Source organism: Sus scrofa, chromosome 3, assembly GCF_000003025.6.
Source record: "Sus scrofa isolate TJ Tabasco breed Duroc chromosome 3, Sscrofa11.1, whole genome shotgun sequence".
Classification (NCBI taxonomy): domain Eukaryota; kingdom Metazoa; phylum Chordata; class Mammalia; order Artiodactyla; family Suidae; genus Sus; species Sus scrofa.
In genome coordinates, this window is record NC_010445.4 from 53,868,029 (window position 1) to 53,890,662 (window position 22,634).

Sequence of the window (22,634 nt, forward strand, 5' to 3'; positions counted from 1 at the left end):
ATGTGTATTCAAGGAAACGCCGATTCAGAGGGTGGGCAGGCCCAGAGGAGCCAGCCGGGGCCTCCCCCAAATTCAGAGTGGCTTTCTTTTTATTTAAAAAAAATGGGGCAAAAGTCATGAGTTTTCCAAGATCAGTCCAAATCCTAATGCTCCAGGGGCTGGTTACCTACAGGTGGGAGGGTTGGCAAAGAGTAGATGGGAACAGTGAATGGTCTTTATTCTCGTTGGACCGCTTTAGGCCTTTATTCAGAGCACAGGCAATTCAGAGCCTGACAGTTTTCCTTCTTAGACTGGAAGAAGGTGGCCGAAGGAGGATGGCTCTCAGGTTAAGAGGCCCAGAATCTGCATTTCAACAGGATCCCCTGGGGGTGGTGTGGGCAGGAAGAGCTGAGGAGGGCTGGGGGCCTGACCAGCTGCTCTCAGGCCCAGCTGCTCATTGGAATCCTGAGCAGAGCTTTTCACACACACCCACTTTCATCCTCATAGGTTGGCCTTGTCTTGGCTCAGGGGTTCTTGGGACCCAGGGCGTTGCTATAGTTTTTAAAAACTGCCCAGGTGGTTCCAGTACACAGGACTGGGAGCCACTGCCCTAAACATGAGGTCCAACAGCGTTAGCAGGTGCATGCGGTCACAGAGCAGAAACACCATGGCTAATGGACATATGGCTGTTTAGGATTCATAAAAGCCTAGCCTGTCAGACACAGTGGCTCCTGCTGGTTCATTCGCTGGTCTTCAGATACCTAGAGGGTGATAGGATGTGGCGCCTCTGCCTGTGCCTGACCTGATCCAAATGCTGCCTGCTGCTGGTAGCAGTGACCCCACCTGACCCCTCTTTTCACGTAAAACTCTTCAGTGGCATCCTTAGCTCACCGGCTCCCCACAGTCCAGCCTTGTGTGACCACATCTGCCTGAGTTCCTTGCTGGCCAAGCTCAGGAAGCTCCAGCCACTTGGCCCTGAGTCAGTAACTCAGGGCCTGGGCCTCTGTTCCTGCTGTTCTGCTGCTGGGGCACCTAGAACCCTGCCCCTTGCTGAATAGGTCACTGTGCCACCCTGCCCGCCCTCTGCCAGTTTGTGGCCCCACGTCCTCTGCCTCATCCCACGTCTTGGGTGGAGTCTTTGGTGCATGTGGGTTTCTCCATTAGCCTGCCGTCTCCACCGGGAAAAGTGGTGTGTGTGTGTGAGAGAGAGAGTGAGATTGGAGATTGCTCTTGTTTCCTTACACCTGCTTTGTGGGATGTGTTAGGACCCCTTTTCATGATGAGCTTGGTAAAGAGTTGTTTTTAGGTGGGTTATTGTGTCCTTCAGAGATTATACAGGTATGTGTCTCCTCGTGCGTGTGTGTGTGTGTGTGTGTGTGTCTGTTGTAAGTGCAGAGATACTGGTCCTGAGAGGTGAGGTGTTGGAGGGGTCCAGGCTTTCGTCTCACTGGCTCTGGTTAGCATGCCCCTTGGAGAACAAGTCGAGTCCTGGTCTGTCTTAAATTTTTAACCAGCTTTTTTACCTTACTGGCTTCTTCACTTGCCTCTGAAAATTTGTGAATTTTCTCATTACAGACCATGAGGGGAAAAAAAGGTAAGTGCTCAAAAACGATGCCTCTCTCCACATAGCTTTCCCACTGCATGTGCTCCCCGGAAGCAGGAGAAGCGATGTGGTGTTTCCCGCAGCCCTGGGTGAGCTCCTGCCCTAGCCTGCCCTGCCTTCATCAGGGCTGGGAACCTGCCCTCCTCACCCCTGCTGCTTCTGTCAAGGGAGTCTGCTCCATGCTCCATGTAGTGAAGGAGTCATCATGGGGTGGGGGGATGGCAAGGGAGGCTGGGTAGGGGGGAGTGGGCCGGGCAGGGGCTCTGCCTCATTTGTGACTCTATTTCCTTTAAAAATCTCAAGTACAAACAGCAAAACTATGAGAGCCAAGCATCTGTTAGCAGGTGTTTGCTGTGTTATTCTAGGTTTTCAGTATGAAATCATTTTTGAAAACTAAATAAAAACTAGGGAAGACAGATGCATTTACTAAATACTTGGATGCTTGTCACCTGTCTGTTTGGCTCCTTCTTTCTGGGCCACAGAAGCCTTTACCCTCCTTTTCCCACTTGACACAGTGCTAAGGACACTGCTGTTGGTGGTAGTCAGAAAAAAAATCAAACATCAGAAATAAAAACACCCATATCCCCATAGGTAGGTGGCATTTTCTATATGTTTTTGATTTCTCTTATCAAATGGTTATTTGTTTATTGCAAAAATGTTTTTAAAATGTAAAATAGTACAAAGTAAAAAATGACTGCACTTATCCTTTCAGAGTTTTATTCTGTGCATCACACCTGTGTCCATGTTTGCATATGGCTATAATTACCTACATTCACACGCACATATATATAATTCTTCTAACAAACAGGATCTCAATTCACTTCTGCAACTTGCCGTTTTTTGGTTGAGTGACGTACCTTGACACTCTAGAGCTATGCAATTGGCTTGCAGCCTTTCTACATAACGTTTTATTTTAAATTAAAAAAATTATTTTTGGACTCCAGCATCATTTATTAACTTTCCAGTCAGTATGTTGTAGTTGTCTATCTGTTCAAATGCATGTGAGTGTGTGACTTATAAAATACAACTTTATTTTCAAGTAATTTTATTTTTAGTTCCTAGTAGCTTTCAGCTGTATTCTGGTCTCGGTTAATAGGTATTAAATATATAACCACCTCTGATGTGGAGTCTGCAGAGATATTCCGAGGTTGAAAGGAGACCTCATACCCCTGGGGAGGAGGGGTGACCAGTGTCTTCTAAAGCATCTTCCTTCTCCTAAGTCAGCCTGGTATGTTCCTTGGTTGACATTGTCATCCAGCAAATGACAAAGGTTGCCTTGTTGCGCCCTGGGCACTAAGCTGTCCTGGGGGCACCAGCATGACCCAGTGCTACTAGGGGAAGCAGAATGGTCCAGCTGTGATGGGTGCAGGGAAGGAGATGAAAGTAGGGGCCTTGATGGAGGGTAGCCAGGTGCCAGCAGGGTGGTGGTGGGTGTGGTGCTGAGCTCCCCTGTGCTGTGGGGGGAGGAGAACAGATCTGCGTGGCTGCCCTTTGCAGAGGCCCCAAGGCTGGGAGGGGACTCCCCCTAGCCCCCAGCACAGGCCAGCCTTGGTGACCGCCACAGGCCGTGTAGCCTATGAGGAGACTGCAGTAGGGCACAGGGTCATTGGCAGGGCTGTCTGGTCGGTATGCTGTGTACTAGTGAGGATCTCTGGATCACTGGTATACGCTCCTTCCCAAGAGGTTTTGGCTGGGGTGAGTGTTTGTAAATGTGAAGCTTTCCAAATCTGCAGTCCCATCACAACCCCCACATGTCACAGGCACCATCCCTGCCCGTCCAGGTGAGCTGAGAAGACAGGGGGAGGTGGGGGCCTTGCATGCCTCCCCTCTCCCGGCCGCCTGTTCCCACACTGGGAAGGGGAGAAGCTCTGTAGAAGCTTTAGTTCATGAGGAGTTTAGCAGAAATCACTTTAGAAGTAAATTGCCACCTGGAAGGCGACCTTGGGTGGTAGGTTTTAAGTTGGAGCATGGACACTCTGGCAACCTCTTTCTCCTGGTAGGTGTGCAGGTGGCTGTTTTGTCCCTGCAGATGAGAATGCTGGGGCCCAGAGAGCTGAGCTGTTCAGTAACTAGCCCCCAGCCACCAATACAGAGAAGAGAAATCCTGCCCCACCCCCACCCCACCCCATCCCCAGTGAAAGAAACCAGGCAACCAGGTGAGGAAAACCTGGAGGGCGGTCAGGGCTTCAAGATAGTGCAGACCTCACTTTCCAACTAGCCCAGAGGTGGGAGTCCTGCCCTAAGCCCCTGGCTTCCAGGGGGCATGTTCTCGGGAGCCTCATTTTCCTGGAGGCTGTTTATTCATCATCTTTCTACTTATACCTGGAGGTAAGCTAGCTCATGGGCAGACTCAGATCTCTTCAGAACACTAGTTCCCACTGCAGAGATTAGTCCTTAAACCATAACCCCAAGAGCCAAGTGCTGGCCTGATGCTGGGGTGGCTGGGGTTGTGCTCGGGGCCAGAAGCGGGGAGGGTGGCATGTGTGAGCACAGTGGGAAGCTGGGGTGGGGGGTCTCCCCCGCATGTGGAGCAGACCAGCTCCCTGCTGTCCAGGGATGATGAACCACAGCCCCATCAGCCAGTGGAAACTGATCCAGCTGAGGATGGTCTCTCCCTGTGGCTTGGCTGGGCTTCCAGAAGTCCAGTGTTAAAGGTGACGTGAAATGCCTTTCTGTCTCTCTTGCCAAGAAATGAGTGTGACATCCCGGTTCTTCTGTGTCCGGTGCAGCAGAGTGTGGCCTGCTCAGTACCCACGTGCCCTGCACCCCTGCAGCGGTAGCATGAGAAACACCACCCCCAAGGCTCAACACAGGCCCTGGCAGGCAGGTGAACAAGAGGGACACTCTAGGTTCCTTCCACCGTGTTAGAGATTCTCTCCATCTCTAGGTGTGGCTGCAGTTTGTCACCAGGTCAGGATTTCGATCACAGCCTGGAATCACCAGGGAATGGCGACACCCCTCTGAGAATTGCCCACGGCAAAGGTCTGGCCCTGGGCAGGTCCCCTCTGGCTCTGGCAGGCGCTGGTACCAGGGACACAGCAGCCTGTGCCAGAAAGGAGCCAAAGGCACATCTGCAAAAGTACAGTCTCATCACCTGTTCCAAAACCAAGTAGACAGGGCTCCTCTTCATTAAGGTGTTTTACATTTGATTTGATTATCTAATTGAGAAGTTAGTAATTCAAAATATGTTAAGTTAAATACTGAGTCAAAATACCCATGGTACTGGTAGAAAATTTTTTTTTTAAAGTATTTAAGTCAATTTATTTTATTTTTTTATTTTTTTATTATTTTTTTTGTCTGTTTGCTATTTCTTGGGCTGCTCCCGCAGCATGTGGAGGTTCCCAGGCTAGGGGTCGAATCGGAGCTGTAGCCACCGGCCTACGCCAGAGCCACAGCAACACGGGATCCGAGCCGCGTCTGCAACCTACACCACAGCTCACGGCAACGCCGGATCGTTAACCCACTGAGCAAGGGCAGGGACCGAACCCGCAACCTCATGGTTCCTAGTTGGATTCGTTAACCACTGCGCCACGACGGGAACTCCTAGAAAATATTTTTAAAATATTTGTGTTGATGCTATTGACTGAAATTGCCCATTCGTTCTTATTGCTTTTGGCTTAAATGCCTTATTTGTAAGCAGCGGGGCCATTTTGCTTGTGTTTTCCAGGGAGAAGTGCTGAATGGCTGGCATTTGACAACATGCACCACCAGTGGCTTCTGTTGGCCGCATGCTTCTGGGTGATTTTCATGTTCATGGTGGCCAGCAAGTTCATCACGCTGACCTTTAAAGACCCTGATGGTAGGTACGCCTCCTGGTGGAATGGATTTTGGCGCATTCAGGGCTTGCTGTGACACTGCCCTGGGTTCATGCTCCAGTGAGCTCTGGCACGGAATCAGGATGGATGCCAGAAAGGACGCTGAGGTCGTGGCGTCCAAGGCCTTGATGTTGCAGAGGTTGGAGGGGAGGTGGACAGGGTGGAGGGCGCCACCATCACCTCACCTAGGGGCCGGCAGGACATGCTCTCCTTGGGGCTTCTCTGGTGTCCTCCACCCAGGCTTTGGGTTTGGGGACCAGCCCTGCTTGGGGTCTCCTGAGACGCTGCTGGCGATGCTGCCTGCTGGTGGCCAAGTGTCTGCAGGTCACCTTCGGTGTCCAGAAGGAAGGTGGCATAAATATTTGTATTGGGGGTGTCCTTGGGGGATTTTTTAACTCCCTTTGCCTTGACGAAGGCATTCAGATAAGGGCACATAAAGAGCCCCAACCTAGCCTCAGGAGAGCCATGTCTGCTGTGCTTGCCGCAGCCTTAGTGTTTTTTCTATGACTTGGGTGTCTTACCTGCTGTGACAGTTCCAAGCCTGACCCTAGCACAGTGAAACCCTGTGAATGACCTGTGAGGTGCTGAGCACACGTCAGGAGCCAAGGGGACGGTCATCTTGATTCCTGAGGCCACTCCTTCAGTGTCAGAGTGAGGCAAGGTGCAGGGGAGATGTTGAAAAGGCCCGTGAGTGGCCCTAAATTGGCCTGGTGCTGCTGGGCTGGCAGGGAGGCCACTCACAGCATCTTTATTCCACCTAAGGCTTTGATCTGCACCTGCAGGCGGCGGCCCTCAGGGAAGGAAGTAGATAAGTATCACAGGCCGTTTTCCCAGTTTCCTCCCAGCTGCACAGCCTGTACCATGTGTGGCCAGTGGGCTCCAGGTTCTGCTCACCCTGGAGAGCTCCCCAGGGGTGTCCCCAGCTGTACTGAGGCTGCACAATGCACCCCTCCCCCAACTTCCGTCCTTTCTGTAGAGGAACAGGGTGAAAAGGAGATCTGCAGGCAAAAGAGAGATGCTGAAATTAACCCCAAGGGGGTTCTCGGCTCTGACAGTTCTGTTCAGTAGCGATTTTCAGTGCTCGGGGCCCGACTGGCTCTCTCTCAAGTCCAGGAGCTGTGGGGAGAACCTGAGGGGCTTTCACACCTGGGGAAGGTGGAATCACACCCTGCAGATGTCTGGGGTGGCTGGGAGCATCCAGAGCATCGCGGATGATCACGGTCACTCTAGGGACCAAGCCTCTGTCAGGACAGCACAGGCCGAGTCTTGGAAAGTGGTTGGAATTTGAGGATCTCAGCCTGATGGTTTGGCCATTTCTCTAGTTGCTCCAGCACAGTTTATGTCACCACTGTGTGTTGGGGGGACCCCTAAGAGTCAGAGCAGTAGTTCTCATTCCCAAGGCACTTGAAATCCCGTGTGGACTTTGTAAACCTCCTGCTGACGGGGCCAGCAGAGTCGGGATGGAATCTGGGAGTGGGGCCCAGGTGTGGACCACTGACAGGAACATGGCTGGGGACCACATGAGAAACTGAGTTGCTGCGAACGTGAAATGGTGTCACGGAGGGTCCACACGTTTCGCTTGTGATTTCCTTAAGTGTCACTTCTTGGGAAAAGAGACACTTAAAAGGTGGATCATGAGGTTAAGTTGTCTGTGGTTTATTTTATTGAAAAATTAGGTGCATATATAATAAATTTTACATTCCACCAAAAATAGTTAAATAAGACATGTGCCTCTTAGTTTTAATATAATCTGGCAGAATAGCCTCTAAAGAGCACCTTGCTTCTCAGTGGTGTCTGATAAACGAGGTGTCCTTCTGCTGTGATGTGGCAAGTTTTCCACTGAGTGTTTTTAGCCAAGTGTCCAAGCTCAAGAGGGTTTTGGGAAGAGGAGCTGCAAGTGGACAGAGCTGAAGGCAACCTTGCAGAAGAGGATGAGGCCTTAGGGTTTTAAACCTGGAGAGGAGGCCCGAGGCCATCCTGGGTGCTGCTTGCAGGCGTCTCGGGCCCCATGAGGTGCGTGGTGGTCCTGGCACCCTTGGGTCCCACGTGGTCGCTGTGCAGTGAATGTGAGCTCGGTGGTGGAGATGCTTCTGGGGGGGAGCATCAGAGCCGGTGCAGGCAGGGCCTGCCCCCCTTCACACCTCCGAGACTCCCAGGAGCCCAACCAGCCCCGCATCATGCAGCAAACTAGAGTGAGACTCTTTGCTCTGGAGCCCAAACATAGCCAGCCTTTCTTAAGCACACAGTTCTTACCTAATTGTCCCCATGTCCCTGGCTGCAATCACAAAGGTGGTGTCTGCTGGCTGAGTCGAGAGTTCAGGAAGTGGGCCCATGGGCACGACATCTAGCTGGTCTGGGCCACTGAGTCGGGGTGGCCCCCCCAGAAGTTGAGCACTCAGCCCCTCGTTGCCTTCAGCTCCGTCCACTTGCAGCTCCGCTTCCCAAAACCCTCTTGAGCTTGGACACTTGGCTGAAAACACTCAGCAGAAAACTTGCCACATCACAGCAGAAGGACATCTCGTTTATCAGATGCCACCGAGAAGCGAGGTGCTTTTTAAAGGCAGGGCTCAAGCACCATGGTTAGTGGGGATGGTCACTCGGCTGTAGGGGCCCTTCTGTCTGCGGAGCCAGCTGTACCCAGGGGATCCCGGGGTCCTGCAGGAAACTAAGAGGGGTTTTAAATATGTGGCTGTGAGGAGTTCCTGTCGTGGCTCAGCAGTTAATGAATGTGACTGGGATCCCTGAGGACACTGGTTCGATCCCTGACCTTGCTCAGTGGGTTAAGGATCCTGCATTGCTGTGAGTAGGTCACAGATGCAACTCGGATCCCATGTTGCTGTGGCTGTGGTGTAGGCCGGTGGCTGCAGCTCTAGTTCAACTCCTAGCCTCTGATTGGACTCCAATGGTGTGGGTGCAGCCCTAAAAAGCAAAAAAAAAAAAAAAAAAAAAAGCCATGAGAGATTTCCCCTTGGGTTGAAATTTATGTTCGGTGTTTTTGCTTTTGAACCAAAAGCCCACTGAGCTCTGTCATCATCACAAGGAAGTAAGTGACCATGCAGCAGTGTCCTGGGTGGTGTAAAGTGACAGCAAATCTGTGGTTTTGGTGATCAGGGAGCCGGTTGCACTCAAGTGTCCTCAGGGCTGCTCCTCTTGGCTCTGTCCCCTGGGAAGTGGGCTCTGTTTCAGAATCCCAGTCAGTGGACATGTGGTTTCTGAGGGAGAGGGGGTCTCTGGCTCAGCAGTGAAGCCTGTGTGTTGGTGGCAGTGAGTCATCCTTCTTTAACAGATTCCAGTGTCACTTTGAACTCAACTTTGTCATAGGGAAAGAAATCCCCTTTAGTGACGGGAAGTCGATGGCATGGTATGTTGAGACTTGAACCCAGAAATGACATCTTTGCGAATCGGGTGTGTGTATGTGGACACTGATTTTTCCTCTCGCTCCTCCTCTTCTAGTCTTTTGCCTCCACGCAGCTACCAGCCACTTAAGGGCAGAACCTATGACAAGATGGCTTTGTCTGCCTCTGCCCAGCGAGTAGTGCAGTGGTGACACTGGGCAGCTGACACAGTGTGGTCAGGGAGATGAGGGGGTGAGGTCACTGCTGGAGAAACAAGGCAGTACCTCGCTTGGCAAATGTAAGGACATTTTGTAAAACAGATAAGATGATATGTAGAACGAAAGTGAGGCGGTGTGTTACGAAGATACCTGGTCATACCTGTCGGATCACAATCCTTGGGCCTGAAGCTGGCATCTTGCCCAGAGGGTCAGGGTAGGGAAAGGATTTGTTCTCAGATCAGTGGGGACAGTGGTTGTCAGCAAAGCAAAGGAAAAAGCAAAAACCAGACATAAGTTGTGCAGTCAGTTTTACTTGAATCTAGTTGAAACGGGTTCAAAGTAAAAAACAAATAAATAAATAAAAATTGGCGGATGACTGGCTGGTGTGTGTGGCCGGAAGGTGAGATGTCCATGGCTACGAAAGCCCATTTTCGATGCTTCTGAGTGATTGAAACAGGCTGCTTTTGAGAAATTCCCTATCAGCCATTTGTTTAGAATTCAGGCTATTGTTGTCCATCTGAAATGTGGGAAAGGAAGCTTAGGTTTTTAGGAACCCTTTCATCCTGTGGCAGAACTGAGTGTTGCTGGGCTGGTGGAAGATACTGGGACCGGAGGTGAACAGAAGGAGTGGAAGGTGATGTTTTCCTGAGTGTGTTGGTGCTCAGAGGAGGAGGATGGGAGGACGCTGGCATTTCAGCCCTGAGTGTGTTCTGGGGCCTTGGGGCCTTGGGCACTGCTGCTGCCACTTTCACTTCCCACTGTCCTCACCACAGGTATAGAACGGCCCCTGTGCGCAGGCTTGGATAGGGGTGCATTTTAACTCAAACCTGGGAAACGGGAAGAGATTTCAGAGGGACTCGTAGAGGTGTGTGGCCAAGATTTCTGTTGGAGTTGAGAACTAGGAGGTATGAGAGTTGGGAGGTGTTATTATTATTGGCAGGGCCCTGGGAAGATGTGTTTCTCCCCCCAGCACAGGGAGGATGTCAGGCTGATGCTTGCTCATGGTGGGGCTGTTGGGGGAGAGGATGGGGGAGCAGGGATGTTTAACAGCCAGATGGCGGGGTCTGCAGAGTGTTGGTAGTCATGGCCCAAGAGAAGTAGGTTTTGATTTTCTTTAACAAAGTAAAGTGTGCCTTTGTGTATGCTTTGTTAGGCTGATGTCTCTGCTTTTATTTCAAAACTGCTTTTTTTCTCTCTAATTATGTGCTTAGGCTTTGCAAACTTTTGAAAGTAAATGTTTCTTTAATTGTAGAGATCTGAAAGTTACCTTCAAATTCTACCCAAATGTTTTCCCCCAAGCCAGCTTGTTGTAAATGACTACTCTGGTCTAGCTTTTTGTAAGATTCCCTCTAGTCTAATTTCATTTCCTATAAATTTTGAAAAGAATGTATAAGCACTAACTTGACTGCTGACTTGGGTTTTTTCTAATTCAACTTTTAATATTGAAACCACTGTAGAGTTTCATGCAGTGGTAAGAAGTAACGCCAAGTCTACATACACTTTACTCTTTTGTCTCAGTGTAACATGTTGCAGAACCACAGAGCTGAGTCACAAGCAGGGTTTTGACAAGGATGCAGTCAAAATGCAGAACATCTCCATGACCAGGAGATGCCCTTTTATAGCCACACCCACCTACCTGTCCCCGCCCCTCTTGTGCCCCTCCCCCTTGGCATCTGGTCTCTCCATAATTTAGTCTTTTCAAGAATGTTGTATCCAGGAGTTCCCGTCATGGCACAGTGGTTAACGAATCTGACTAGGAACCATGAGGTTGTGGGTTTGATCCCTGGCCTTGTTCAGTGGGTTAAGGATCCGGTGTTGCCGTGAGCTGTGGTGTAGGTCGCAGACGTGGCTCAGATCCCTCGTTGCTGTGGCTGTGGTGTAGGCCGGTGGCTACAGCTCTGATTCGACCCCTAGCCTGGGAACCTCCATATGCTATGGGAACAGCTCTAGAAAACGCAAAAAAAAAAAAAAAAAAAAAAAAAAGTTGTATCCAGTATACTATCTTTGGGGGTTGCTTTTTTTTTTTTTTTTTTTTTTCTTTTTGCCATTTCTTGGGCCACTCCCACAGCATACGGAGGTTCCCAGGCTAGGGGGTGAATAGACGCTGTAGCTGCCAGCCTTACGCCAGAGCCACAGCAACACAAGATCAGAGCCATGTCTGAGACCTACACCACAGCTCACGGCAACACCGGATCATTAACCCACTGAGCAAGGGCAGGGACTGAACCCGCAACTTCATGGTTTCTAGTCGGATTCGTTAACCACTGTGCCATGATGGGAACGCTTTTTTTTTTTTTTTGCATGTTAGTACTGCACCTGCAGCATATGGAAGTTCCCAGGGCTAGGAGTCAAATCAGAGCTGCAGCGGCCAGACTATACCACAGCAATGCTGGATCCGAGCTGCGTCTGTGACCTACACCACAGCTCACAACAACCCTGGATCCCTGACCCACTGAGTGAGGCCAGGGATCAAACTTGCATCCTCGTGGATACTAGTCGGGTTCTTAACCTGCTGAGCCACAACAGGAACTCCCAGAGGATTGACTTTTATTCACCGTAATTCTTGGGAGATTCATCTGATTTACTTGTGTATCAGTACTTTGTTTCTTTTTAGTGCTGAGTCGTCTTCCATGGTATGGATGGACAGCTCTTTGATTAACCTTTCATCTGTTGAAGGACAGCTAGTTTGTTTCCGTTTGGGGCTGTTGTAAATAAAGCTGCTGTGAACATCCATGTTCAGCTCTTTGTGACACAGATTTTCATTTCTCTGGCATAAAAGCTCAAGAGTGCAATTATGTTGGCTCGAATGGTAGTTGCATACTTAGGTTTTTTTTTTTAATTACTCAATGAATTTATTACATTTATAGTTGTACAATGATCATCACAATCCAATTTTATAGGTTTTCCATCCCACAACCCAAGCACATCCCCCCACCCCCTGAACTGTCTCCTTTGGAGACCGTAAGTTTGTCAGAGTCTGTGAGTCAGTATCTGTTCTGCAAAGAAGTTCATTCTGTCCTTTTTTCAGATTCTACATGTGAGTGAAAGCATTTGTTGTTGGTGTCTCATTGTATGACTGACTTCACTTAGCATGATAGTTTCTGGATCCATCCATGTTGCTAAAAATGCCAGTATTTCATTCCTTCTAATGGCTGAGTAATATTCCATTGTGTATATGTACCACATCTTCTGGATCCACTCCTCTGTTGATGGACATTGAGGTTGTTTCCATGTCTTGGCTATTGCAAATAGTGCTCAATGAACATTGGAGTACATGTGTCTTTGCGGGTCATGATTTTCTCTGGATAGATGCCCAGGAGTGGGATAGCTGGATCAAATGGTAGTTCTATTTTTAATTTTCTGAGGCATCTCCATCCTGTTTTCCACAGTGGTTGCACCCATTTACAATCCCACCAACAGTGTACTAGGGTTCCTTTTTCTCCACATCCTCTCCAGCACTTACTGTTTGTAGACTTTTGGATGATGACCATTCTGGCTGGTGTAAGGTGGTACTTCATAGTGGTTTTGATTTGCATTTCTGTAATAATGAGTGATGCTGAACATCTTTTCATGTGTTTTTTGGCCATCTGTATGTCTTCTTTGGAGAACTGTCTGTTTAGATCTTCTGCCCATTTTTTGATGGGGTTGTTTGTTTTTTTTGGTATGGAGCTGCAGAAGGTGTTTATAAATTGTGGAGATTACTCCCTTGGTCAGTTGATTCACTTGCAAAGATTTTCTCTCATTCTATGGGTTGTCTTTTCGTGTTGTTTAGGGTTTCCTTTACTGTGTGGAAACTTAAGTTTAATTAGGTCCCATTTGTTTATTTTTGTTTTTACTGTCGTTACTCTAAGAGGTGGATCTGAGAAGATGTTGCTGTCATTAATGTCAGAGAGTATTTGGCCTATGTTTTCCTCTAAGAGTTTTATAGTGTCTGGTCTTATATCTAGGTCTTTAATCCATTTTTAGTTTGTTTTTGTGTATGATATTAGGGAGTGTTCTAATTTCATTTTTTTATATGTGGCTGTCCAGTTTTCCCAGCACTACTTATTGAACAAGCTGTCTTTTCTCCATTGTGTATTCTTGCCTCCTTTGTCATAGATGAGTTGGCTGTAGGTGCGTGGGTTGAATTCTGGACTTTCTATCCTGTTCCACTGATCTGTATTTCTGTCTTTGTGCCAGTACCATATGGTTTTGATGACTGTTGCTTTGTAGTATAGTCTGAAGCCAGGGAGCCTGATTCCTCCAGCTCCATGTTTCTTTTTCAGTATGTTTTTGGCTATTCTGGGTCTTTTGTGCTTCCAAACTTTAAAATATTTTGTTTGAGTTCTGTGAAAAATGTCCATAGTAATTTGATAGGGATTGCATTGAACCTGTAGATTGCCTTAGGTAGTATAGTCATTTTGATAATATTAACTCCTCCAATCCACGAGCATGGTATGTCTTTCCATATATTTGTGTCATCTTTCATTTCTTTCATCAGTGTCTTATACTTTTCAGAGTACAGGTCTTTTGTCTCTTTAGGTAGGTTTACTCCTAGGTATTTTATTCTTTTGGATGTGATGGTAAATGGGATTGCTTTCCTAATTTCTCTTTCTGGTCTTTCATTGTTAGTATAGAGAAATACCGTCGATTTCTGTGTATGAATTTTGTATCCTGGGGCTGACAAATTCATGGATGAGCTCTAACAGTTTTCTGATAGAGTCGTTAGGATTCTCTAGGTATAGAATCATGTCATCTGTGAATAGTGATAGTTTCACTTCTTCCTTTCCAATTTGGATTCCTTTTATTTCTTTTACTTCTCTGATTGCCATGGCTAGGACTTCCAAAACGATGTTGAAGAGTAGCGGCAGGAGTGGACATCCTTGTCTCGTTCCTGATCTCAACAGGAATTCTTTCAGCTTTTCACCATTGAGAATGATGTTTGCTGTGGGTTTGTTTGTCGTATATGGCCTTTATCATGTTGAGGTAAGTTCCCTCAGTGCCCACTTTCTGAAGGGTTTTTATCAGAAATGGGTGTTGGATTTTGTCAAAGGCTTTTTCCGCATCTATAGGGAGGATCATATTCTTTTTCAATTTGTTAATGTGGTCTATCCCACTGATGGATTTGTGGATATTGAATAATCCTTGCATCCCTGGGATAAATCCCACTTGATCCTGATGTACAGTCCTGTTAATGTATTGTTGGATGCAGTTTGCTAGGATTTTGTTGAGGATTTTTGCATCAATGTTCATCAGTGAAATTGGCCTGTAGTTTTCTTTTTCTGTGGTATCTTTGTCTGGTTTTGGTATCAGGGTGATGGTGGCCACATAGAATGAGTTTGGGAGTATCCCTTCCTCTGCAATTTTTTGAAATAGTTTCTGAAGGATAGGTGTCAGCTCTTCTCTAAATGTTTGGTAGAACTCGCCTCTGAAGCCATCTGGCCCTGGCCTTTTGTTTGTTGGAAGTTTTTTAATCCCAGTTTCCATTTCAGTTCTTGTGATGCGTCCATTCATCTTTTCTATTTCATCTTGGTTGAGTCTTGGAAGATTGTACTTTTCTAAGAATTTGTCCATTTCTTCTAGGTTTTCCATTTTATTGGCATATAGTTGCATGTAGTAGTCTCTTATGATCCTTTGTATTTCTGTGATGTCTGTTGTTACTTCTCCTTTTTCATTTCTAATTGTATTGATTTGAGTCCTCTCTCTTTTTTCCTTGATAAGTCTGGCTTAGGGTTTATCAATTTTGTTGATCTTTTCAAAGAACCAGCTTTTGTTTCATTGATCTTTTCTATGGTTTTCTTTGTTTCTAGTTCATTGATTTCTGCTCTGATCTTTATGATTTCTTTCCTTTGACTCACTTTAGATCTTGTCTGTTCTTCTCTCTCGAGCTGCTTTCATGTAAAGTTAGCTTGTTGAGTTGAGCTTTTTCTTGTTTCCTGAGGTAAGCTTGTATTGCTGTAAACTTTCCTCTTAGAACAGCTTTTGCTGCATCCCGTAGGTTTTGGAGTGTCATATCTTTGTTGTCATTAGCTTGTAGGTATTTTTAAATTTCCTCTTTGGTTTCTTCAGTGATCCATTGGTTGTTTAGTAGCATGTTGTTGAGTCTCCACGTGTTTGTGTTTTTGCAGATGTTTTCTTGTTGATTTCCAGGAATATGGCGTTGTGGTCAGACAAGATGCTTGATATGATTTCAGTTTTCTTAAAGTTACCGAGGTTGGATTTATAGCCCAGGATGTGATCCATCTTAGGGAATGTTCCATGTGCACTTGAGAAGAATGTGCATTCTGTTGCGTTTGGATGGAATGTCCTATAAATATCTATGAAGTCCATGTGGTTCAATGCATCCTTCAGGGCCTGTGTTTCCTTATTGATTTTCTGTCTGGTTGATCTGTCCATTGCTGTAAGTGGGGTGTTAAAGTCCCCCACTGTGATTGTGTTATTGTTGATTTGTCCTTTTAGGGTTGTTAGCAGTTGCCTTGTATATTGTAGTGAACCTATGTTGGGTGCATAGATATTTAAAATTGTATCTTTTTCTTGGATTGATGCTTTGATCATTATGTAATGACCTTCTTTGTCCCTTCAAATGGTCTTCATTTCAAAGTCTATTTTGTCTGATATGAGTATTGCTACTCCAGCTTTCTTTTGATCCCTGTTTGCAGGAAATATTTTCTTCCATCCTCTGACTTTCAGTTTGTCTGTGTCGCTAGAAGTGAAGTGGGTCTCTTGAAGACAGCATATATATGGGTCTTGTTTTTGTATCCATTTAGCCAGTCTATGCCTTTTGGTTGGGGCATTTAGTCCATGAACATTTAAGGTAATTATTGATATGTATATTCTTCTTGCCATTTGATTAATTGCTTTGGATTTGTTGTTGTTGCTCTTTTTTCTTTCCTTCTTCTCTTGTTCTCTTCTGGTTTGATGACTATCTTTCGGGTTGTATTTGAGTTGATTTTTCTTATTTATTTGTGTATCAATTGTAGATTTTTGGTTTGCAGTTATTCTGAAGTTTTGGTATGAGTCTATATATATATATAGATATATATATGAGATTGTTTTAGGTTGTTGGTCTCTTAATTGCAAGTGCATCACCAGTGTCCTGCATTTGTACCCACCTCTTCTCATGATTTCTGATTTTGGTGGCATAATTGTGCATGGATGATTTCATATATTTACTGTATATATACATTTCCTGGTGAGCCTTGTCATTTGTGGCATTTTTGTTTCCTGTTGTGGCCTTTTCTGCCTAGAGAAGTTCATTTAGTGTTTGTTGTAAAGCTGGTTTAGTGGTGCTGCATTCTCTCAGCTGTTACTTATCTGTGAAGATTTTGATTTCTCCTTCGAATCTGAATGAAAGCCTTGCTGGGTAAAGTAATCTTGGCTGGAGTTTTTTTTCTTTTCATCATGTGAATTATATCATGCCACTCCTTCTGGCCTGCCGAGTTTCAGGTGAAAAATCTGCTGATAACCTTACTGGGATTCCCTTGTATGTTATTTGTTTCTTTTCCCTAGCTGCTTTCGAGATGTTCTCTTTGTCTTTAATTTTGGTCAGTTTGATGAATATGTGTCTTGGGGTGTTCCTCCTTGGGTTATTTTATATGGTACTTGTTGTGCTTCCTGGATTTGACTGAGTGGTTCCTTTCCCATGTTAGGGAAGTTTTCGGGTATTATCTCTTGGAATTTTTCTGTCCCCTTCTCTTTCTTCTCCTTCTGGCACCCCTATAATATGGATGTTGGTGTGTTTGATGTTGCCCCAGAGTTCTCTGAGACTCTCTTCATTTGTTTTCAATCTTTTTTCTTTTCTATTCTGCATCCGTAGTTTCTGCTAGTCTGTTCTCTGCCTGGCTTATTTGTTCTTCTGCCTCCTGTATTCTGCTGTTAGCTGCTTCTAGTGAATTTTTTTTTCAGTTATTGTATTTTGCATCTTTTCTTGTTTAAGTTTTATGTCTTGTATCTCTTTGCTCAGTATTTCCTGTAAGTTATCCATCTTGCCTCCAGTTTATTTCCAGTGTCTCGCATCATCTTCAGCATCAACAGTCTAAAGTCTTTTTCCTGGAGGCTGAGAATCTCCTGATCACTTAGCTGATTTTATGGGTTTTTTTCTTTCTCCCTCATCTGAGTTATAGTTCTCTGTCTTTTCATTTTTATAGGTTTTTGGTATAGTGACCTTTTTACAGGTAATCGAGTTGTAGCCTCTCTTACTTCTGGTGTCTGCCCCCCTTGTGGCTGACGTTGGTATGGAAGGGCTTGCTGTAGGCTTCCTGATGGGAGGGGCTGATGCTTGCCCACTGGTAGGTGGAGCTGATTCCTATCCCTCTGGTGGGTGGGGCTTCGTCTCTGGATGGGATTAGAGGAAGCTGTGTGCCTGAGGGGTCTTTAGGCAGCCTTTTTACTGAGGTGGCTGTGATCCCACCTGGATTGTTGTTTGCCCTGGGGCTTCTCAGGCTGACTGAAGGGTGGGGCCACATTTTCCCCAGACGGCCACCTCCAGAGAAAGGCACTCTGGTGAATATTCCCAAGAGCTTTGCTTCCAATGTCCTTCTCTCACAACAAGCCACATTCACCCCTGTTTCCCCAGGGGGTCCTCCAAGAACTGCAGTCAGGTTTGACCCAGATTCCTGTGAAGACTCTGCTTTGCCCTGGGACCCATGCTTTGCCCTGGGACACAGTGCACGTGAAAGTCTGTGTGCGCCTTTTAAGAATGGGGTCTCTGTTCCCCCAGTCCCGTAGAGCTCCTATGCACGAGCCCCACTGGCCTTCAATGCCAGATGCTCCAGGGGCTCTTTCTCCCAGTGCCAGATCCCCACACGTGGGAGTTTGATATGGGGCTCAGAACTCTCACTCCTGTAGGTGAGTTTCTGAATCATCACTTTCCAGTCTTTGGGGCTTCCCACCCATGAGGTATGGGGTTGCTTATGTCACGTAATCCCTCCTCCTGCCCCTTTATGTGGCCTCCTCTTTGTCTTCTGGAGTAGGATATCTTTTTGAAGGTTTCTGGTCCATTTGGCTGAAGATTGCTCAGCATTTAGTTGTAGATTTTGTTGTTTTTAGGAGAGAAGTTGAGTTCCAGTCCTTCTATTCCGCCATCTTAATCCCATCTCCTGCATGCTTAGTTTTTAAAGAAACTGCTGCTTCTAGAGTTTTCTAGAGCTGCTGAACCATCTTACATTCACCAGTCATATAGGATGTATCCTCACTAGCATTTGAGTTTTCACTGGTTTTTGTTTTAGCCTGTCTCTCTGTGGTGTCAGTTTGTGTTTGCCTGAGGCCTGGTGAGGTTGAACATCCTCTCGTGTCTTTATTTACCACCTATAGATCTTTTTGGTGAAACATCTATTCCTGTTTTGCCCATTTTCTAATAGGATTGTTTGTATTTTTTACTGTTGAAAATTGAGAGTTCTTTACATATTCTAGATACCAGTCTTTGGTCAGATGTGTGGTTTGGACGTATTTTCTCTCCAAGTCTATAGCTTGTCTTTTCATCCTCTTTGGGTTTTTGGCAGAGCAAAAGTTTTAAATTTTGATGAAATTCAGTTTATCAGTTTTCCCAAAGATTTACTCCTATGCTTTCCCTATATGTTTTTAAAGAACAGCTATTTATTTATTTATGTTATTTATTTATTTAGGGCCACACCTGTGGCATATGGAAGTTTCCAGGCTAGGGATCGAATCAGAGCTGCAGCTGACGGCCTACACCACGGCCACAGCAACGCCAGATCTGAGCCTCGCCTGCGGCCTATGCCACAGCTTGCAGTAGCGCTGGATCCTTAACCCACTGAACGAGACCAGGGATCAAACCCACATCCTCATGGATACTAGCTGGGTTCTTAACCTACTGAATTACAAAGGAACTCCTATGCCGGTGCTTTTTAAAAAGTTTTATAGTTTTATGCTTTACACTTAAATGCTGCTGCATTTTGAGTCTGATCTCAGTTGAGAAGGCTCTCCCTCACAGCATTGCTTTTGCACCTTGTCTGCTATCCCTTGAGGATGTTTGTGCAGGTCTCTTTCTGGGACCTCCATGCTGTGGTGCTGATCCGGGTCTGCTCCTCCACAGAAAGACATTTTAACCTCTCTGTCTCCTAGTATACAGCGCCAAGCAGGAGCTTCTGTTTCTGACCGCCGTGCCCGAGGATGCAGCGAGGTCGCCTGGAGAGACGCACTTTGCTAAGGAGCTGAAGGTGGGCATGGCTGGGCTTCAGCACTGTCCCCTCTGCCCATTGGTCCCTGGGTGTCTCCCTCTCACCTACTCACTCACCCCCCCGCCCCCACCTGGCCCTGGCGGGTCCCCAGTTGTGGGGAACAGCCACTCTCCCCCCACCCCTGCCCTCAGCAGCTGGTTTCTGCTTTCTCTCTTTCTCAGCTTTATAGTCGCTGCTTCTGCACGTATCTGCTCATTTTTTTAGCATCTGTGCCTCACAGAGCCTTGTGCATCGTGGGTGATCTGGAGTGTTGACCGTGTCGAGCTCCCGACCATCCCAGAAAGAGCCTTGAGGGGAAGGGATCTGGGATATTGGGCAAATGGAGAGAAAACCAGAGACTGGGAGAAGACCTCTGACCCCGAATCCTGGGAATCATGGAATTTCAGAGTATGGATGAGAGAGCTGAGTTTAGGAAAAAAGCTGATCATCAAAAGTCACGTGGGAGTGAGCAGCAGGGCCTGGGGCCAACTCACCCAGAGCTCACCTCCCTGGACTCTCTGACTCTAGGTCTTTCTCCTCTGGCTCCCCTTGCACAGGAATTCCTGATTATTCCCCAGCCAAGATGAAAGGCCCACTCTTTTTTTTTTTTTTTTTTTTTTTTTTTTTTTTTTTTTTGCCTTTTAGGGCTGCACCTGTGGCATATGGCAGTTCCTAGGCTAGAGGTCAAATCTAAGCCATAGCTGCTGGCCACAACCATAGCCACACCAGATCGTCTGTGACCTACGCCACAGCTCACAGCAACGCAGGATCCTTAACCCACTGAGAAGCCAGGAATTAAACCCACATCCTCATGGATACTAGTCGGGTTCGTTACCGCTGAGCCACAAGAGGAACTCTGAAAGGCCTACTCTTGGGCCCCACTCCATACTGACACCTGTGCTAGGTCTGGAAGGTTTAGGTTGCAGTCTTGCCAGAAGAGATGAAATGGGTGAGTCCAGCTCCAAAAATGTTTATCAGCCCCGAATTAAACCCAGAGGCGGGGGGACAGTCCTACCAGTGATCAGTGTAAGGACACGGACAGAACCCAGTAAAGTTGGGACAGCCACACCTGGTCGGAGTGAAGTGCTGCCTGAGTTTGCTTCTTGCAGGGTGTGGCTGGGGTGGATGGAGCACCTCTGCAGAAGCCTTTGAAGCAGGCCTGGAGGGCGCTTCGGGTTGTGGCCTTCCAGGGCAAGGCGCCAGTGGGAATGGGTTGCAGAGACAAGAAACAAGCCCCACAGGAAGTAGGAGGCTGGCTTTAATAGGAAGAGTTAAGGAAATAAATATTTACTGACTTGTATAAATAATGTGCCCCAGTGACAGCTTTGCAAGAGGCCTGTAGGGCTTTGAACTGGGGTACCACCCTGATGCTGCGGTGCTAGAGGCAGGAGCGAGTGGCCCACACCGTCACCTCTAGAAGACAGTGTGCTTGTCCTGAGAGGCCGTTGGCCTGCAGGACCAATGGTGGTTGAAAATACTGCATCTAACATGCCTTACAGTTTACAGAGTGCTTTGCGGGATTTTAATCTTACTGGTCCTCACAAGCAGTACTCTCAGGTGTAAATACTTCCATTCTCATTTCTCATTTCACGGTTGGAAAGCGCAGAGCTCAGGGGTGCTGGGCCTGGATGTAGAACTCCGGGTTCTTGTCTTCGACTCTTCCTGTCCTCTCCCACTGGTTCTGCTAAAACTCAGCTGAAGCTGAAAGAAGTGGGAACTGTAGTCAGACTTGGTTTTCTGAGACCGAGAGTCGTTAGATATTAAAGTCCATATATGTTTGCCCCAAAGAAAGGTGATGTATAATGATGATGAGGTTATGTGTAGCTTACCTTTAAAAGTTTATTTTGTGAATAATGCAGCTGAACATTTTTGAATAGAATATAGTGGAAAATAATATATCATTAATATCAGTTTTGGGTGTTTGCAAAGGGAAAAAGTAAAAAATGATGACGGCAAACACAACTGAACGAGAAATTTTTCTTCTTTGTATATAATCCTTAAGCTTGAAGAAAAGCAAACTTGAAGGAGATTTTTCTGTGGTTTCTGAAGAGAACCTGTACTGTTGCTGCCACGGGCGGCACTGCTCTTAAGTGTTGTCTAGGATCAGGGTTAGAGCTGAGGTTTAAAAAGTCAGAACAGAGTGAGGAAAAGAGAAGGATTCTGGATAAGTGAGCCAGAGTTGGGATCCAGGAGGGAGGTTAAGTTAGACCTGTCTATGAAGCAAGAAGGCGAGTGTTTCCCACAGAGGTGGGGGCAGGGTGGCAGGCTTGAGCTCCAGTTTCTGGGGAGGAGCAGGGTTCAGTCATTCTTGGGGAGGAAAGTGCAGAGGGATCCTTATGCAGGTGTCTGTCCCACTGCCAGAATGGCTTCATGTTGGGAAGTCCCTCCACCAGGGAACCCAGGCAATGCAGTCAGACATCCGACAGCCAGCCAACCCTGGGGGAGGCTGTGCCCTGAGGCCGAACAGGGGTATTCTGAAGTCTTCCTGTTTTGTAACTGGCCCGGGGCCCCTCAGGGTGGACAGGGTTGCCTGGCAAGGCCAGTGTGTTTTAACCAATACAGTAAAGGTAGTTTGGTCCATTCAGTCAAGTAAATTTAGAGAGATCATCTGCTTTGAAGTCTTGAGGAGATGTCCTGTGTAAATTTAAGAGAATAACTAGGCGTGGTAGCAGAAACATCTCAAGATACTGAGAAAAGGGGCCATGGCTAGAGGCGGCCAAAGGAGTAGGGTTGGAGGAGACAGCCTCCCTCTTCAGAACTGCCTTTGCAGATGCTTCTGGGAGAAGCAGGAGGCACCTGTGGGCACTCAGCTTCTGCCTGAGCTGGTGGGTCTCCCTCCGTCCCCCTCAGTGCACCTGCGTACACATGCACGCGTGCGCACATGCACACGTGCGGCACCTCTCAGCTTCCGCTGCCAAGGCTTTCCCTGGGCCCCCACAGCACATGCAGCTGCAGCCAAGCAGAGTTTAGGCCCAGTACATGCTGTTGGGTTAGAGTCCACGGCCCTTTTCTGAACGTAGAAAAGGGCCGTGGTCATAGAATCACTGGGTTCAACAGCTAGTAGTCCCAAAAAGTGTCATAACTTGGCACTTGAGCTTTTTCATCTTTGGGGGTTTTTAAGTCAACCTTCTCTCAAGAAGGAAAGTCAGATAAACCTGTTCTGCATCTCTTTTCCTTGTCAAATGACTCAGATCACGAACTCAGCTCCGTGATCTACAGAGCAGTGGAAGGGCCCCAAGGCCCCTTCAGGAAGTGGCTGGAAATAGTGGGTGTCACTGCGGAAAAGTGGGGGGGGGGAAGAAGAGAAGGGGCCCCTGGATGACGAGAAAGGACAGGTCAGTCCTAGGGGAGGTGCAGAGGGGCTCTGGGGGAGGGCTGCAGCCTTTCTCAGTGGAGCGCCTGCTGAAGGAAGACAGAAAATGAGGTCCTGTCTGTGCAGAGCTGCCTCCGGATACGGAAAATACCCAAATGTGGTAGATGTGATCTGCGGAGGACTTGGAAGAGATTTCTAGAACTTCTTAGAAGTC

The 22,634-nt window shown here is 47.2% G+C and overlaps 1 protein-coding gene across 7 annotated transcripts in view; it reads left to right on the plus strand.

Moving 5' to 3' along the window:
* The window catches only part of CHST10 (carbohydrate sulfotransferase 10), a 94,743-nt gene that overhangs the window by 63,527 nt on the left and 8,582 nt on the right, over positions 1-22,634 (plus strand). For 4 of the 7 annotated variants that reach the window (XM_021087174.1, XM_021087173.1, XM_021087170.1 and 1 more), the window contains 2 exons: positions 5,250-5,381; positions 19,013-19,107. In XM_021087174.1, the coding sequence (XP_020942833.1) occupies positions 5,282-5,381; positions 19,013-19,107 (195 nt within the window). In that variant the 5' untranslated portion in view covers positions 5,250-5,281. Of the gene's footprint in view, positions 1-1,851; positions 2,811-4,388; positions 4,410-4,544; positions 4,565-5,249; positions 5,382-19,012; positions 19,108-22,634 lie in introns of those variants that run through there. The other 3 variants (XM_021087175.1, XM_021087172.1, XM_021087176.1) reach the window with 3 other exon arrangements.